Raw genomic sequence first — 15,743 nt, 5'->3', positions numbered from 1 at the left:
GATTTACGTTCCGTTCCCGCAAGAGCCAGAAAGTCGATTCCTGAAGYGAGATCCTCGAGGAGCTGGACACATCAGCTATCCCACTGCAGTGCGTGGGTGATGCAGGCCCTGGGCCTTCATTTCCTGTCTGACAGGAGATGGTAATGAAAAGACATCCTTTCCTTAATCCTTTTTTTTTGTAACCTTTTAGCAGATGGGATCTGTCTTCCCGCTCTGCTCTGGATCCCAAGTCTCACTGCTGTTYGTTGTTCCAGACTGACGGTGCTGAGCTGGGCTCTGGTTGTGCTCCACGTTCATCTGCACAAAATGCAGCTGTTGGCTTTGTAATTTGGGGGAATTTGGGGTGTTCCCCTGTGCTGTTTATTTGGGACAAACACATTTGTTTGTCCCATTTGTTTGAACACCAGCAGGTTGCCAGCTGGGGTATCTCTGACTCACAAAGTGCTACTTGTGGTCCCATTTTTTAGGGAAAAAAACTGATTCTATCAAGATGAGGGGTGTGCAAACCTCTTATCTGGAGGGAATTTTGTAACAGTGCTCAATTTCCAACAGTGTGAGGATTCTCGTTTCCCTTTCTGGGAAAGCAAACACTGCCTTGCCAGGGTAACAACACCCAGGGCCATCCACATCTGCCATTCCAGCCTCTCACACATCTCAGAGCAAGAACAGTCACAAAACCCGCTCTGAATTTATTCATTATGCAGGAATAAGAAGCAGAGTAACCTGCTTAGCGGGCTAGAAACTGCCTCGGTGAAATACTGAGCGTTCAGGAATGTTTCCGGGGTGCCCRTGCCGGTGAGCACACACGGCAGAGCTCTGCCCACATCCCTTGAACGCAGTGACATCAAAGGCACAGCCCTGCCTGCAGCCGGGGGGGACCCACAATGCAGCTGGGACGGCCGTGCAGCAGCTCCAGGGCCGCTGGCACCGCTCCGCATCATCGGAGCCCCTCCATTGTCAGCGCCGCATGGGGACGCGGGGACAGCTCGGGCTGTAGGGGCTGTCCCCGAGGCGGGGGTGACAGGCGGGGGTGCGGKGACAGCGGAGCCCGGAGCGGGGGGAGATGAGCGCGCAGGATGAGCCCTTCCCGGCGGCGACAGCGGCGACAGCAGCGACAGCCCCCGAGCCCGCGGCCACCGCCCCCGACGAGGGCATGACCTGGTGGTACAGGTGGCTCTGCAGGATYGCCGGGGTCATCGGCGGCGTGTGTGAGTATCCCCTTCCCCCGCGATCCCAAAGGATCGCCCTCCTGTTCTGTGGGGCTCCTGCCGGGCTCCTGCCGCAGTTGGGGTTTTGGGGTGATGGTTTGGAGCCGGCTCTGAGCGCTGGTTTGCGGGTTTTGGGGCTGTGCCTGCAGCGGGGTGGGGCAGCTGCTCACGGGGATGTGCTCTGTGCTCACCCAACCTCCTGCACTCTGCCCTGTCCCAGGTGCCAATCTGCAAATCCCCGAGTTTCTTCTTGGGTCCAGCACTCCCTGGCGTGATGGGAGCAGCAGCTGAGCGCTGGGCAGGGCTGGGGGTAGACAAATAAAATGATTTTACCATCACCACCAGGCTCAGGGGGTCAGCTCAGTGCTGGAAGAGCAGCCACGGGGTCAGCTCAGTGCTGGCAGAGCAGCCACCGGGTTTGGTTCACCCTATTTCATTTTTGGGTGTTTTTATGTTCATTCAACTTACTTTTTTCCCCCTCATCCTGACTGTCAGAGCGTGTTTCCCGTTACTCCTGTTGCTGGTTGCAGAAGGCCTGCCTTCAGGTTGTGTTGAAGGTGAAGAATGGTTTTGGTTTTCTGCATGTTTTTAAGGGGGCTGGTAGGACACAGAGAACGGAGCTGCAGACGCACAGAGAGTTGGCTGAGCTCGGAATTACCTGCTGCTGAAAAAAATTTTCCCAGGGAAAGAGTCTGTGCAACTTTGCCAGAAATCAGCCTGTCCTGGAGTGCTGTTTTGCTACATTCTGTGGGGAGATTAATAGCTCTTAAAAGCAGGAGGGACTGTTATGACCGCTTAGTCTGATCTCCTGCAGAGCACAGGATGGAGAATTTCTTCTGCTTCAGGTCCACGACTTCAAGTTAAACAAGAGGGTTTTTCAGCCAGCACAGTCAGCCCTGATTTATTCCATCAGCTGGGGCGTTTTGTCTGATCCCCCTCTCTCCCTGTCCCTTCCCATGCCTGCCTTTTGCCTTGAGACTGGGCGTTTTTGGAGCTGACATTTGCACTCTGCGGTATCACCAGACTCCTCACAGCCTTTTTTTGTAAAACACGTGCTGTGTTTTACAAATTTCACGTCCCAGCTGCTAAAATTGGGGAGGTGTGACAGGATTTGCTGGGACTGCCCTTGCAGGACAAACCCCTCCCGGTCTCTCCGTGCCCTGCCGGAGGCCCCTGCGCTCCTGGCCCGGCCGGTGGCCAGCASAACCAGCTGGGAATTGTCTGTGGAGCAGCTCCCAGGTGGGGTTTAGGCAGAGCAGAGCCTTTCCCACGAGTTGTGGCTGCAGCAGGAGCCTCTCCCGTGCTTTCATCCCGCACAGAGCTCAGGGTGACGTTGGAGAGSTGCTGGGTCACACTGGTGGCACTGCCACTCGTGCTGGAGCAGCCTGTGAGGTTCTTTTTATTTTCTTTCCCCTCTTTCTTCGTGTTTCAAAGCAGCTGAATTACGCTTGGATTATTTTCCCAAATTTTTTCATGGCTCTGTGAACTCGTGGCTTTTTTTTTACACTGGGTCACACTGGTGGCACTGCCACTCGTGCTGGAGCAGCCTGTGAGTTTCTTTTTATTTTCTCTCCCCTCTTTCTTCGTGTTTCAAAGCAGCTGAATTACACTTGGATTATTTTCCCAAATTTTTTCATGGCTCTGTGAACTCGTGGCTTTTTTTTTTATACTGGGTCACACTGGTGGCACTGCCACTCGTGCTCGTGAGTGGCTTCAAAGCACAAGTTTCTTTTTTTTTTTTCTCCCCTCTGTCTTCGTGTTTCAAAGCAGCTGAATTACACTTGGATTATTTTCCCAACCTTTTGTTCACAGCTCTGCGAACTCGTGGCTTGTTTTTACAGGAAAGACAAGAGTTTTATGTATTTGGGTGAGTCTGGGAGAAGCTTTTGGAAGAAGAGCCAGGTTCTTAACAGGGTTTGCCAAAGATCTTGGGGAGTGACAGCTTGCTCTGGAGCCCTGACTGTCTCTTTATCAGAGAATGAGGCACAAACTCCCTTTTTGAGCAGGGAAAAGGGGGATTGTGGAAAGAGACAATTGGTGGCACCAAGAATTTTATTCAAAATGTTGCTTGTTCAGGATAACCTTGTTGAAGGTGGATGGTTTGGAGAAGAGGTGRTGAATAAACCAGCGAGGCTGGAGTTTGCTGCTGTTCTCAGAGCTCGCTGCGAAAGAACAGAGCTAATTTATAATGATTTTGGTGCTGCCACAGGGCTGGATTATTTCGTGCAGGAGGAAAAATTCCCTCGGAAAGGAAGAGAAAGCTTTGTTAGCGGAGGTGAGAGCAGCAGACAACGTTTGCCACATGCAACACCTGCAGCCACGGCTTGCTTCAGCCAGAAAAATCCGAGGGCTGGAGCAAGAACCAGACAGAAAAGGTTCAGGATCCGTTTCTGGCTCTCGCACACGCTGGCTTGGTGACCTTGGCCAAGTCCCTTCTCTCCCTTCTGTTCCTGTTTGTAATGGGACGAGGAGAGTCTGTGGCTTTTGTAAAATGCTCTAAGAGCAAAAATAGGCTTGTGTGGAGGACAGTGACCAGCTGCTGGAAATGAATAGAGCCTTTGTAGGGAAGGGTGTCCTTCCCCCCTCATTTGAGCTCCCAGTTATTTGTGCTTCCTCAGGGATTCGAGGTGGGACAGCAGTTAAACAAATGGCAGAACTGTCTGTCTCCCACTGCTTAYGTGCCCCTGAGCATTATCTGCATTTTAACCCTGTTGTGAGGCTGCTGTTCCAAACCAGAATCTTTCAGAAAGAAAACTCTGGCTCGGCAGCTCCATTCCCTTCTGGCTCCTGAGGCAGGAGCTGATCCCATCCTGGTGGGACGAGGATGTGCCAGGCTGTGGGATGAGCAGCCCTGCACAGGAGACCCGAGCTCACCGAGTTCTGTGTCCCTGGGGCTCTTGGCAGCAGCTCTGGGGCATTGCTCCCGTGATCCCAAACCTTTGACTCCTTTCCTGCTGCTCCTGCTGACGTGGGGCTCGCTCAGCTCTGCTTCCTGGGTCACTGATCTGCTGCAGGGACACGGAGCTGCAGGGCTGTTTTGGAGTGTTTGAGAAAAAAAAACAAAACATACCAGAACCTAGGCAAAACAACCCCTGATTGGTTTGATTAGGAAAAAACTCGCTTGGAAAAGAACGTTCTGCTTCCCTTGGTTTGTTGTGAGGTGGAGACCTGCTGGGARCTGCCCTGATCTCTGTGCTCTGCCAGGCTGCTCAGCAAGGGAGGGTTCTGCCCCAACCCTGGTTGTGTTTTGGGGATRGTTGGGAGTTTTTGCTGCTCTGCTAACTATGAAGTGCCAAAGTGCCAGAAAATCACTCAGCATTATTGTCAGGAGCGTCCTTTCCTGGCAGAGGGCAGCGGCCATGAGCCTGAAGTGCTCATCATCCATCAGCATCCAGGGGTTTGGTGGTCACAGAGAATTAAAATTGTTGTGCCCTGCTCTCCACGTGCCCACAGCTCCCAGGATCCTGCTTCCCATTGCTTTCCCCTTCCCAGGATCCTGCTTCCCATTGCTTTCCCCTCCCAGGATCCTGCTTCCCATTCCTTTTCCACCTCTAGGATCCTGCTTCCCATTGCCTTTCCACCTCCAGGATCCTGCTTCCCATTGCTCTTTTAGCTCCCAGGATCCTGCTTCCCATTGCTTTCCCCCTCCCAGGATCCTGCTTTTCTCATTACAGCTGTTTTCATGTGTGACCATGAGCAGATCATGCCACCCCAGTGCCTCAGTTTCCCCTGCAGAGTGGGGACACTGACACCAGTCCCTGTGGGGTGGGAGGGTGAGAATTGCCCTTGGAGCACAGATATCCACACATCCTCTGGCCTATCCCCTCTGCTTGCTGATCTTGTTCTTGCAGGATTCTCCAAAAGATTTTGGGTCCTGTGGAATTAGTTCTAGGAAGTGTTAAAAAGTAAGTTTTTTTGATTTTTTCTAAGACCAGGAGGTCATTTGCTTGTAGGATGACCGTAGCTCCATCCTGTCATTGCCTGCAATTCTCCTTCCCAGCCTGGTAAACAAGGRTAACTATTTTTAAAGGAACTTTGAGGATTCAGCAGTGACTGCTCAAAAGAAACCCTCRCAAGGTGTGTGCCAGGCTTTTGAAGGTCAGGGCTGCAGCTCTTCCCAGGGCTGCCCTTAGCAGAAACCCAAAATCCCCCATCCAGGGCTGCTCTCCTCCTCAGAGAGGGACTCTGCTGCTCTCCATCATCCCCAAGGCAGCCTTTGAGGGCTGTGGCATTAATTTTAGCTGGGRTTTTGCAGTGTGATGGTGTTTACCGTGTTCCTGCCCTCCCACCTGGGCTCGAGTTCCCAGGCACAGGGAAGGGGCCGTATCAGGTGCCAGGAACACTCTGCAACTTTAATGAGGCAGGAGGGAGCTGGGTGCAGCTCAGCTCTGTCTCTGCTGCCTGGTTCCTCTCCCAGGAGCTCTGGGGTTATTTCAGGCTTTATTCTCTCACTTTTCTATCAGCACAAACCCAAACTTGTCTCTTCTCTACCCAGAATCAGCAGCCAGTGGCAGAATTTGRKTTTTCCTCTGCTGTRTTTATTGTTTCCCATRTGCAAATTGTRTTTTTGGGGATCTTGAGCCTCTGGCACTGCCTGTCCAYCTTGGGGCAGAGCAGGAATTCTGTGCCATGTAAAATCCAGGTGCACATTTTCCTCCACGTGAAAACAAACGCTCTGGTGTTCTACACGAGGGAAATAATTGTTGGAACAGCACCTGGAGCAAAAGGATCCCACCCAGAGGAGCTGGGGGGAAAACATCTCCCCTCTCCAGGCTCTTTTGGGCCATCAGACCCAWCACCCCAGCCTCCTGTGCTGCTCTGCAGTGCTGGCCAAGGGCTGTGGTGGTCACTGGAAGCCTCTTTCYTTGCAGCCTGTGCCTTAGCTGGTCTCTGGAACTGCGTCACCATCAACCCCCTGAACATCGCAGCCGGCGTGTGGATGATGTGAGCAGAGTTTCTTTCCATTCCTGTGCTGGGAGGGAGCCCCTGTTACCCACACCCTGCTGAGAGGGGCAGAGCTGCCCTGCTTGGGTATGGATGGGAGTGAAACATCCCTCAGGCTCTGGGAACTGGCAGATCTTGCTCTGTCRGGCAGGCTGAGATGCTGAGTTTATTCTATTTATATTATTTCTTTATGCCTTTTTGGTAAATACTGAGATAACCTTGTCCAAAATGAGTCTGGGACAGCAGGGCTTGGAAATTGTCAGGAAGGGAGGAGTGCAGTGAGGTGTCTGTGGGGTGTCTGTGGGGTTCCTGTGGGGTGTCTGTGGGGCTGGGGTGATCTCCAGGTGAGATTAACTCTGCTCTGCTCTCTCTGGAGTTTCTGGTGTCTGTGGGATTGGGGGGTGGCTGCCCCTCACTGTGGGTGATGTCCAGGTGGGATTAACCCTGCTCTGCTCTCTCTGGAGCTCTGGGTGTCTATGGGATTGGGGGGTGGCTGCCCCTTGCTGTGGGTGATCTCCTGGTGAGATTAACTTTGCTCTGCCCTTTCTGGAGTTTCTGGTGTCTGTGGGGTTGGGGGCATGGCTGTGGGTGATCTCCAGGTGAGATTAACTCTGCTCTGCTCTCTCTGGAGTTTTTGGTGTCTGTGGAACTGGGGGGAATGGCTGTGGGTGATCTCCTGGTGGGATTAACTCTGCTCTGCTCTCTCTGAAGTTTTTGGTGTCTGTGGGGCTGGGAGCATGGCTGCCCCTCACTGTGGGTGATGTCCAGGTGGGATTAACCCTGCTCTGCTCTCTCTGGAGCTYTKKKTSTSKGTGWSKCTGGGGMATGGCTGCCCCTCACTGTGGGTGATGTCCAGGTGGGATTAACCCTGCTCTGCTCTCTCTGGAGGCTCAACGCCTTCATCCTGATCCTGTGCGAGGCCCCTTTCTGCTGCCAGTTCATCGAGTTCGCCAACGCCGTGTCCGCCCGCGCCGACCGCCTGCGCTCCTGGCAGAAAGCGGCKTTCTACTGCGGGTGAGGATGCTCTGGGGGCTGATCCCGGGCAAATCCCGGGGAATGAACACCCCTGTGCCCCGTGGGGAGCGGGGCTGGGCTCTCATGTTTCCCCTGTCTTGCAGGATGGCCGTGTTCCCCGTCATTCTCAGCCTGACGCTGACCACGCTCTTCGGCAACGCCATCGCCTTCGCCACCGGGGTGCTCTACGGGCTGTCAGCCCTTGGCAAGAAGTAAGAGAGCTCCAGCTGCTTCTGGAGGGCAGGGGAGGGGAGATGGAGATCCAGCCCTGCCCCTCTGCCTCCCAAAGGCTCGGCTTTCCTCTTGCACAAACCCTGCTGGGGTGTAAATGCAGCCAGAGGAAATGTCCCTCAGCTCAGAGCGCCGGGAGGGAATGTCCTGAGGTCTGACAAAGCTCTGAGATTTTGGGAGTCCAGCCCAGGCTGTCCTGAGGGTCCCACACTTCTTTCAGTTTTGGGGCAGTGAGTGGCTTTGGGGGTTGGAAGGGGTGAGCAATTCCAGCTTCACCCCTGGAATCCCTTGGGATGGAGAGCCACCTGCCAGCTGGGGCTGTCCCTGGCCATGGCTGTCACCTCCCCACGGCGCTGTCCCTTCTGCCCACAGGGGAGATGCCATCTCCTACGCCCGCATCCACCAGCAGCAGAAGCAGATGGATGAGGAGAAGCTCACGGGGACCCTGGAGGGACAGGATCTCTGAAGGACACGAGCCTGGGGTCGCCTCTGCTGGACACTGAGATGGTGAAGGCGTGGAAACCCACTGTGCCCTTCCCTCTGTCCACTCCACGATTTCCCTGGACACTGCAGCACCTGGACACCTCAGGGGCTGGGGCAGGCTGTGTCCTCTCCTCACACCAGCAGCCACACCTCAGCACGTCGCTCCCCCTCTCCTCCTCGACCCTCAACCAAATATCTCACTGTGCCCCTCTTTTTTAAATCTATTTTTCCTTYTTGCTGCAGAGGTGCTGGCTCTCTGAGTGCTGCTTTCCCAGCCTGAACAGCCTTTTTTTTTGGGGAGCACCCTTTGGGAGTGGCCCTTCCCAGGTACAACACCCAACCCTGGGTTTGTAAAACCCCCTGGTGCTTCAGCTCGGTCTTCTCCTGCTGTTTTAATTCTGGGACTGGGGGCATCACTGCACAGGAAAGGATTTCCAGAAAAAAAAAAACCCATAAAGATGAAATCCATCTGTGCAGGGAGCTGCCAGAGCTGCTGGGCACATCCTGGGACTGACACAGCACAGCCCCTGCTTCCTCTGGATACAGCTGCAGGCATTATTGCCATTTACTTGAATTATGAAAATTAATTACTTTGTCTTAATAGGGGCACTTTCCTTAAGCTTCACTCTTTTACTGGGGCAGAAGGGGAGCAAGGTTTGCTGTACCTCAGCTGAAAAGGGTGYTGTCTGTTGAGCCAAGAGGGATTTTTTGCTGGTGTGAGGGTCGCTGATGTGCAAGAGCATTTCTCTTTCATGAGCCTGGGACTCTGCTCTGTTACCTCCTTGAATCCCTCTGTGAAGGGACCTGCTCTTTGCTTGGGATTGTGGTTTTTTGCATCAATCCTGAGCTAGTTTTGCATGGGAAGGTGGCACATCCTTCCTGTGCAAGCAGARAAGAGGCTGCACCATTTTGGTGTGGACAGCTGGGATGTTTTGCTTTATTATTCCAGGCTCTCTCTGTGGTTTTCACATTGTATTTTCTGTTTGCTTTGTACCATGAAGTACAAAACTGCTCACTGAGTCCAGATCCCCCTCTTCTCATCAAGGTTTCTCCTGGGGGTTTTAATTTATTTGATTTTTATATGGTTGCTTTTTGTTCTGATTAGGWAAAAGGGGAATAATTTATTTCTGGTTATTTAATGGGACTAATTTTCTCTGGATATAGGAGAAAGGAGTGCTCTATTCGTTGTCCTTCATGGGGCTGCCTCATTTCAGGAGMTCTCTGAACCCAGGGACAGCCCTGGCTGCTGCAAAATCCCATTTCAGCCTTCAGAGTGCTTCTCAGACTCTTCAAAAAGTGTGCTGTCCTTTGACCCTTTGTCTTGTTCTGGCCACCAGCTTGACAAAGTGGCGTTTTCCCCCTTTTCTGGGTGAGAGAAGGGAGGGAATTTGGGTTTTAATGGCACYATTTTTGTGCTCAGTCCCCTCTGCTCTGGGATTGCTCCGACCCCCTTGGCTGGGATGCAGAACAGGCACCACCAGCCTGTGTTTTTTCCCTAAAAGCAGCTTTTTTCCATAAAAGCTGTGCTGTTTTAGAGCTCCCAGCTCTCTGGTGCTGAATGCAATGCATGACCCGTCGGAGCACAGCACAGAGAAGGATGTTGCAGGGGGAAATTGGGATATTCCAGTGAGGAAAACCTCTGGGTGGTGCAGGGGCAGGGTCCTGCCTCAGGCAGGGACAGTGCTCTGATTCCAGGGGTTTTGGGGGGTTCTGTGATGTTTTTAGGGCAATGTTGCAGCTGATGCATGTTGGTGTCTCTGTAGTGACAGCTTTGCTCCGTGAATAGTTCTGCTGTAGCTTTAGGGACAGGAGGCCAAAGGAAAATAAAAAACCAGCAAAGCCCTGAGGGGCTGAGCCCTGCAGGGAGCTCTGAGGAAGCACAGAGCTGCTGAACCCTCGCTGGCTCCATCCTGCCGTGGTCTGGGGTGGGTGGCTGCTGCTCCAGGTCACCCTCAGGCTCCTTGCCATGGCCAGGGACACTCTGCTGCCTCAGCACCGGGGCAGAAATCCCTCAGGTGGCAGCAGGGCTGTCACCCTGTGTCGTGTGCCAGCAGAGGCTGACCCTGGGGCTGTGACACGGTGACAATCTGCATTATTCTGGCACTGGGAGTGGGTGGCAGAGCTGAGAAGGGGCTGCAGGAACCCTCTGGAAGGGCTGAGCTGGAGCCTTTGGCCACAATGCTTGAAGTGTCTGTTCTGCCAGCATGGAGGTGTCCCAGTTCCGTGCTCAGGTGCCTGTCTGGAGTGGCAACCCTCGAGAATTTGGGCTGTCTGATACAGCTGGAGCCAAGCCAAACACTGCAGGCAGGCTTGGTGACAGCACATGTGGCTGTGACAGCTGTAGGGACAGTCAGTGGATGGTGTCACCTCCCCTAGGCCTGTCTGGCAGGGACAGGAAGGATTTTAGAGTAGCAGTAGTTAAATGGCAGTGCATGGTGGGTTTTAGTTGTGTTTAGAGGCACCCTCGGGCTGCCTGGAGCTGTGCAAGGACAAATAAAGTTCAAACCCTGCCCTGGRGGTTGCACAGGCTCAGCCCAGCCCCTGCTGAGGGCATCCACAGGTTCTGATCCACAGGGAGAGGTTCTGCTTGGAAAGGAGGTGATGAGAGAGGAGCAGTGAGAGAGCCCAGGGCGGGCAATGCTTTGAGTGCAGTGAGTTGGCACCGAGGGTGGCAGAGCCTCAGCACAGCAGTGGCCTGTCACAAWTGTCACCAGGGCAGCATTCATGCCCTGTGCCACCCTGCCACACCCCTGCCACCCACGTGTGCCAGCTCTGTGTCCCTGGGGCGTGAGGAGCAGGGCAGAGCTCGCTGCTTTTGTAACCCCCTCTGTGTGTGCAGTGAATAAAAACACCGTTCTACCTCTGGAAAGAGCCACTGTGATTTCTCAGACTCCAGACCTTTTGAGAGATGAGCAAAAGCCCTGGGACTTTCTGTGCTGAGGAAAGGAGGTGGCTCAGAAAAAGCCTCTCCAGTGAGGTTCTTGCAGGATCTGCAGGTCCAGCCTCATTTCTTAGTGGGGCATTTCCTCCTTAGGCTGAGCTTTGGGAAGCTCAATTCATCTTTGTCAATTTTTTCCTCAGGAAAATTTTTTTTTCTCCCCTGTCTTCAGGGAAGGGTTTTGCTGAAGTGAAGATATCGAGACCTGGTCCGTAGCCATGTGAGAAAGAGAATGCTCGAGCACAGGGCTGCCAGAAATCCWGATTTTCGGGAGGTCAGTGGAAACCAGAGGCTCTGGAGACCTCTCCTAGTCAGGCCATGCTTAGAAACAGTTGTGTTCCAGCCAGGGCTGAACATCTTTCTGGAAAAGGGTCTCAGCAGCAAGGGGTAGGTCTAATACTGAATGTTTTCTGTGGTTTTTTTTTTATTTTGGCCCATCACTTCTCCTCTGTCCTGGGCTGTTTTAGATTAAAGCTGTGATAAAGCACACCTTCTCTTCGGTGATTTCTCATCTCCTGCTGCAGGAGATCGAAATGGCAGCTTGGCATGTGTGAAGGGCTGGATCCAACACGCTGTTTTACCCTCCTGCCTGGTCCAAAATGCTTTTTTATCCCCCTGCTTCCTTGTGATGGCAGAAATGGGGGGAAGCAGCATTTCCAGGTGCATTTCAGGAGCTCGGATAAATGCCTGGGCACTTCATCTGTGRTTCTGCCCTTTGGGGAGGGGTCAGGTTGGACTCAGCCAGGCCATTTGTTCCTCACAGCCATAACCACCTCCTGCAGCCGTGTTTTACCTCGGGTTAGCTCTAAAAAAAAAAGCGATTTTAAAAAATTCCTAATTCTGCAGGGCACACAATGAAGGSTAAGACTGATTTGCTACGAACTATGCAGTTGAAATCTCAAGGTGATGGAGGTGGAGGCACTTCCACCTCCCTTTTTGTGGGTGGGTCAAGCCCTGCTGTGGGCAGGACCCATCCCAGCACAAAGTGTTGTCAGTCCTCACTGAATCACTTGCACTACAGCTGAATGTTTGTCTGGTCCCGTCCTTTTGTCCTCTGTGAACTGTATTTGGTCTTGTTCTTCAGGCTTCTAGTGTAATGTGTGTTTTTAGAGCAATAAAACGTGGCAGCTTTTTATACAAAAGGTCTGGCTCTGCCTCTTTCATGGTTTTGGGGTGGCTGAGACCCCTCTGGGGAGCTGCAGGCTGCTGTGGTCTCTTTTATCACAGCCCTGCTCTGCAAATCAAGGCAATACCTTGCAGTTGGAGGCTAAACTCATTTATTATTCCAGCTACATGATGAACRTTTTCCAGAATGGCTCTGGCTATAAACTCTGCCCCAGCCAAGCCCTCGGGCTGCTCTGTGAAGGACATCCACGGTTTCCTCTCCTCAGCCACACCTTTGTTTTTCCAGGGCACCTTTCTGTCCAGCCTGGCTTTGTTTTCCTGCTCCCACCCCGTGGGCTGCCAGCTTGTGCAGAGAGCAGCAGGCAGTGTTGGGTGACAAGAAAAGAAGGGAAAGTTCCTCTGGAAACTTCTATAKCCGGAGCGAGCCCATCATCGCTGCCCTTCCTCTGTGGCCTCTTCTTCCAGCAGCTCTGTTTGCTCTGCCCTCGAGCCTCTTGGGGACAGCCCCTACCTCATGAAGGACCTCCGGCCAGTCCTGAAAAAGGCCTCGATCTGCTCCAGGGACCTGCCTTTGGTTTCAGGGACACAGCAGCCCGTGAAGAGGATGTTCCCGGCGCTGATGACGGCGAAGAACAGGAAGGGCACCTCGAGGCCGAAGGTGTTCTGGAAATGGGGTGGRAAGGAGATGTGAGCTGGTGCTGAGGGGGATGGGGAGGGGATSTACCCTGGGCTGTACCCACCACGACTGGGAGGAAGAACTGCGTCAGGGTGAAGGCTGTGAGCCAGCTGACCACCACACAGAGCCCCGAGGCCACGCCACGAGCCTGCAGGGGGAGGATCTCGGACATGAGCAGCCAAGTGATGGGGCCCCAGCCCAYGGCGTACCCTGCGGGGGGACAGAACGAAAAAGCATAACGAAAAGCAGCATACAGTGGAAGCACCTTACACCAAGTATTCCCACGAGAATTTTTGTTTGCAAACACTCTAATTTGCTCTATCTCGCTTGCCTGCAAGCGCTCACGCGTGGGGAACAAGGGGAAAGGCTCTTTCCATAATTGTTGCTTTCAGTGCGAGGAAACGCTTCTGCACGCTTTGGATAGCGAAAGGCAGCATACAGTGGAAGCATCTTACACCAAGTATTCCCACGAGAGTTCTTGTTTGCAAACAGCTTTGCTCTGTGAATAGTTCTGCTGTAGCTTTAGGGACAGGAGGCCAAAGGGGAAAAAAAAAACCAACAAAGCCCTGAGGGGCTGAGCCCTGCAGGGAGCTCTGAGGAACCACAGAGCTGCTGAACATTCACTGGCTCCATCCTGCTGTGGTCTGGGGTGGGTGGCTGCTGCTCCACGTCACCCACGTCAAATTCTTGTTTGCAAACACTCTAATTTGCTGAGGCTGAGGAGGGCACTGAGCAGTGCAGAAGGGCCCTGTGCAGTCCTGCCCTACACCCCCAGCTGCTGTTATCCCATCACTTCATGTCACCAAAGTGACTTCAGATCCCATCTGTCTTGCTCTTCCAGAGACATCTGCCTTCCATCCACCCCCAAWCCCAATCTCCTTGCTCCACACCCTCCCCAGGCTGGTGCCCCATGCTGGGCTCTCTGCACCTACCCATGATGAAGAACATGGTGGCCAGGAGTGGGATGAGGGTGATGTAGTTTGTTGGCTCAGCAGGGAGGCTGGCAGGGCTCACCAGGGTGGYGTTGGCCACGGTGCCGTTGTGAGGAGCTGGCACCAGGTGGATGTAGAGCCCCATGGTCAGGTTGGAGACCAGCATGACACCGGCTGTGGAGAGAGGGGTGAGGGATCTCCTCCGTGCCAAGGGAAAAAAACCTCCCCACCTCCCTCCCTGAGCCCTGTAGGGCTGAATTTTGCACTCCTGCACGTTTCACTTGTGAAAATCCTTCAGTGAGAGCTTCCCTTGGGAAGAGAAATAGGGAAGTGAAGGGAGAGCCGTACCTGATACAAAAAGGAGAATYTTCCTGCCTGCTTTATCCATCGACACGGCAGCGATGGCCACCGACGACAGACGTACCAGACCAACCAGAGCCGCGTCGTACTCTGGTTTCTGCAAAAAAAAACCCCAAAACGTGGGGAAGCTGAGCTGGGGGAAGGAGCAGGTTCCTCTCTGGCTGATGCCTTGGCCAGCGCTGTTCTCCCAGTAAGGGGCTGGAGAGGATGAGCCTGAAGCTCAGAGCATTTAACAAAGCATTTAACACAGCATTTAACAAAGGGATTTGTGTCTGCAGGGAACCGGGAGCGTAGGGCAGCCCTCCCTGCAGCCCTGGCAGGGTCTGGAGCACAGGGCTCACCAGGATGACGGCCGTTTTCTTGAATATGGACTGCAGGTAGACGAGGATGCAGGTGACCCCCGAGAGCTGCTGCAGGAACCTCATTGCCCCCGCGATCAGGATGGGCTTGTAAAGGAAAGGGTCCTTGAGCTCAGCGCAGGAAACCCGGCGGCTCTGGAGGGGGAAAAAAAAGGCAGAAATATGAAATGATAAACCTGTGGGGCCCGTCTGGCAGCCAGAGGATGGATTTTACGCTTTTCATGTCGCATCTCCCCGTGCTGAGATTCCTCACCTGCTTCCTCACGCTGTCCTTGATCTGCTCGTATTCCCGGGTGTAATCGGTGTCCTGGCCCCGCAGCCAGCACAGGGAGCCCAGAGCCTCCTCCTCCTTGCCCCGGGAGAGCAGGAACCGCGGCGAGTTGGGCATGAAGCAGAGCAGGAGCAGCATGGCCAGCACCGGCACCTCCCCGGCCACGGCCAGCCAGCGCCAGTCCAGGACCAGCCCTGCCACAGCAGCAAAATTGGGGGAAAAACACTCAGGAATGGTGTCCTGGCCTTGCCTCCACCTGGGCACCCCCGTGATTTAATTTAGTCAACCCAGAAGGAACAGGAGTCATAATAAATATAAAGGTTTGGAATGTATTTTCTGCTGTTAATTTTCAGCAGTAGGATGGGGGGAAATTGCAGCAAATCTGAGAGCATCCTGCTGGGTGGGAATGCACGGGAATGTCACCATGTGCTGCCCTTCAGCCCTGACAAAGCCTCCTCAGGACCTGGCTGTGCACACACAGTGATGGCCACGGGTCCATGTGGGCTGTGGATTCCCCTCTCAGTGCCCAAACACTGGTGCAAGGTGCGTGAATGACCCTGTCCAGACCTGTGCTGGTGGTTTTGAGGGGAACAAGCCATCAGCTTGAGGACAGGGTCGTTTATTCTGAGCTCCCCTTCCCCCCAGCCGCACCCTGGGCACGGGGATCCCAGGGTGATACTTGCCCAGCGCRTAGAGGACGAGGGAGCCCAGCACGGCCATGATCTGGGGACAGGCCCCCAGCATCCCCCGGACCCCCGGGTGGGAGATCTCCGAGATGTAAACCTGGACAGGGACAAGGCACACTCAACAGAGCTGCAACATCCCCTTGTCACCTGCCACCCCTGCCCTCTGTCACCTCCAAATCGTCCCCCCCTGACCAGGAGAAACCCAAATTGCTGGGGAATCTCTTGGGGTGGAGTTCTGATGGGTCCAGCCACATCTGGACAGAGCACGGCCCCACCGCTTCCCTCCCCACCCCCAGGCTGGGAGAAGTGCTCCAGCGCCTCCGTTACTGGAAAGAGGCGCCCTGGCATTGCTCAACCCCTCTGTGTGAAACACGAGGGTGGTGTTTGGGAGGAAACACTGCTGGGAGGAGCAGGGGCTGAGGATCTGCCTGGTCCTTCCTGCAGCTGAGGAAGTCCGACACCATCAGCTGAGCTGGACGGGCGCATCCTCCCCATCCCCATCCCCATCCCCATCCC

The 15,743-nt window shown here is 54.1% G+C and overlaps 2 protein-coding genes across 2 annotated transcripts in view; one reads left to right on the top strand and one right to left on the bottom strand.

Annotated features, from left to right (window-relative positions):
- The first annotated feature begins 765 nt into the window (after positions 1–765).
- On the top strand, positions 766–9,967 carry CACFD1 (calcium channel flower domain containing 1). Its single transcript, XM_057371546.1, has 5 exons — positions 766–1,208; positions 6,080–6,152; positions 7,041–7,166; positions 7,271–7,378; positions 7,770–9,967. The coding sequence occupies exons 1-5, from the start codon at positions 1,064–1,066 to the stop codon at positions 7,861–7,863; spliced, it is 546 nt and encodes a 181-aa protein (XP_057227529.1). The 5' UTR covers positions 766–1,063; the 3' UTR covers positions 7,864–9,967.
- Positions 9,968–12,068: 2,101 nt separating this feature from the next.
- SLC2A6 (solute carrier family 2 member 6) overlaps positions 12,069–15,743 on the bottom strand; it is a 6,476-nt gene continuing 2,801 nt past the window's right edge. The window contains 7 exon segments of the mRNA XM_057371545.1: positions 12,069–12,606; positions 12,684–12,829; positions 13,552–13,725; positions 13,900–14,008; positions 14,253–14,405; positions 14,524–14,735; positions 15,225–15,389. Coding sequence (XP_057227528.1) covers positions 12,451–12,606; positions 12,684–12,829; positions 13,552–13,725; positions 13,900–14,008; positions 14,253–14,405; positions 14,524–14,735; positions 15,225–15,389 — 1,115 coding nt within the window. The 3' untranslated portion in view covers positions 12,069–12,450.

The sequence above is a fragment of the Malurus melanocephalus genome, unplaced genomic scaffold, assembly GCF_030028575.1.
Source record: "Malurus melanocephalus ecotype Western Australia unplaced genomic scaffold, MMel_1.1 scaffold_149, whole genome shotgun sequence".
NCBI lineage: Eukaryota > Metazoa > Chordata > Aves > Passeriformes > Maluridae > Malurus > Malurus melanocephalus.
This window is presented reverse-complemented; position numbering and strand designations above follow the sequence as displayed.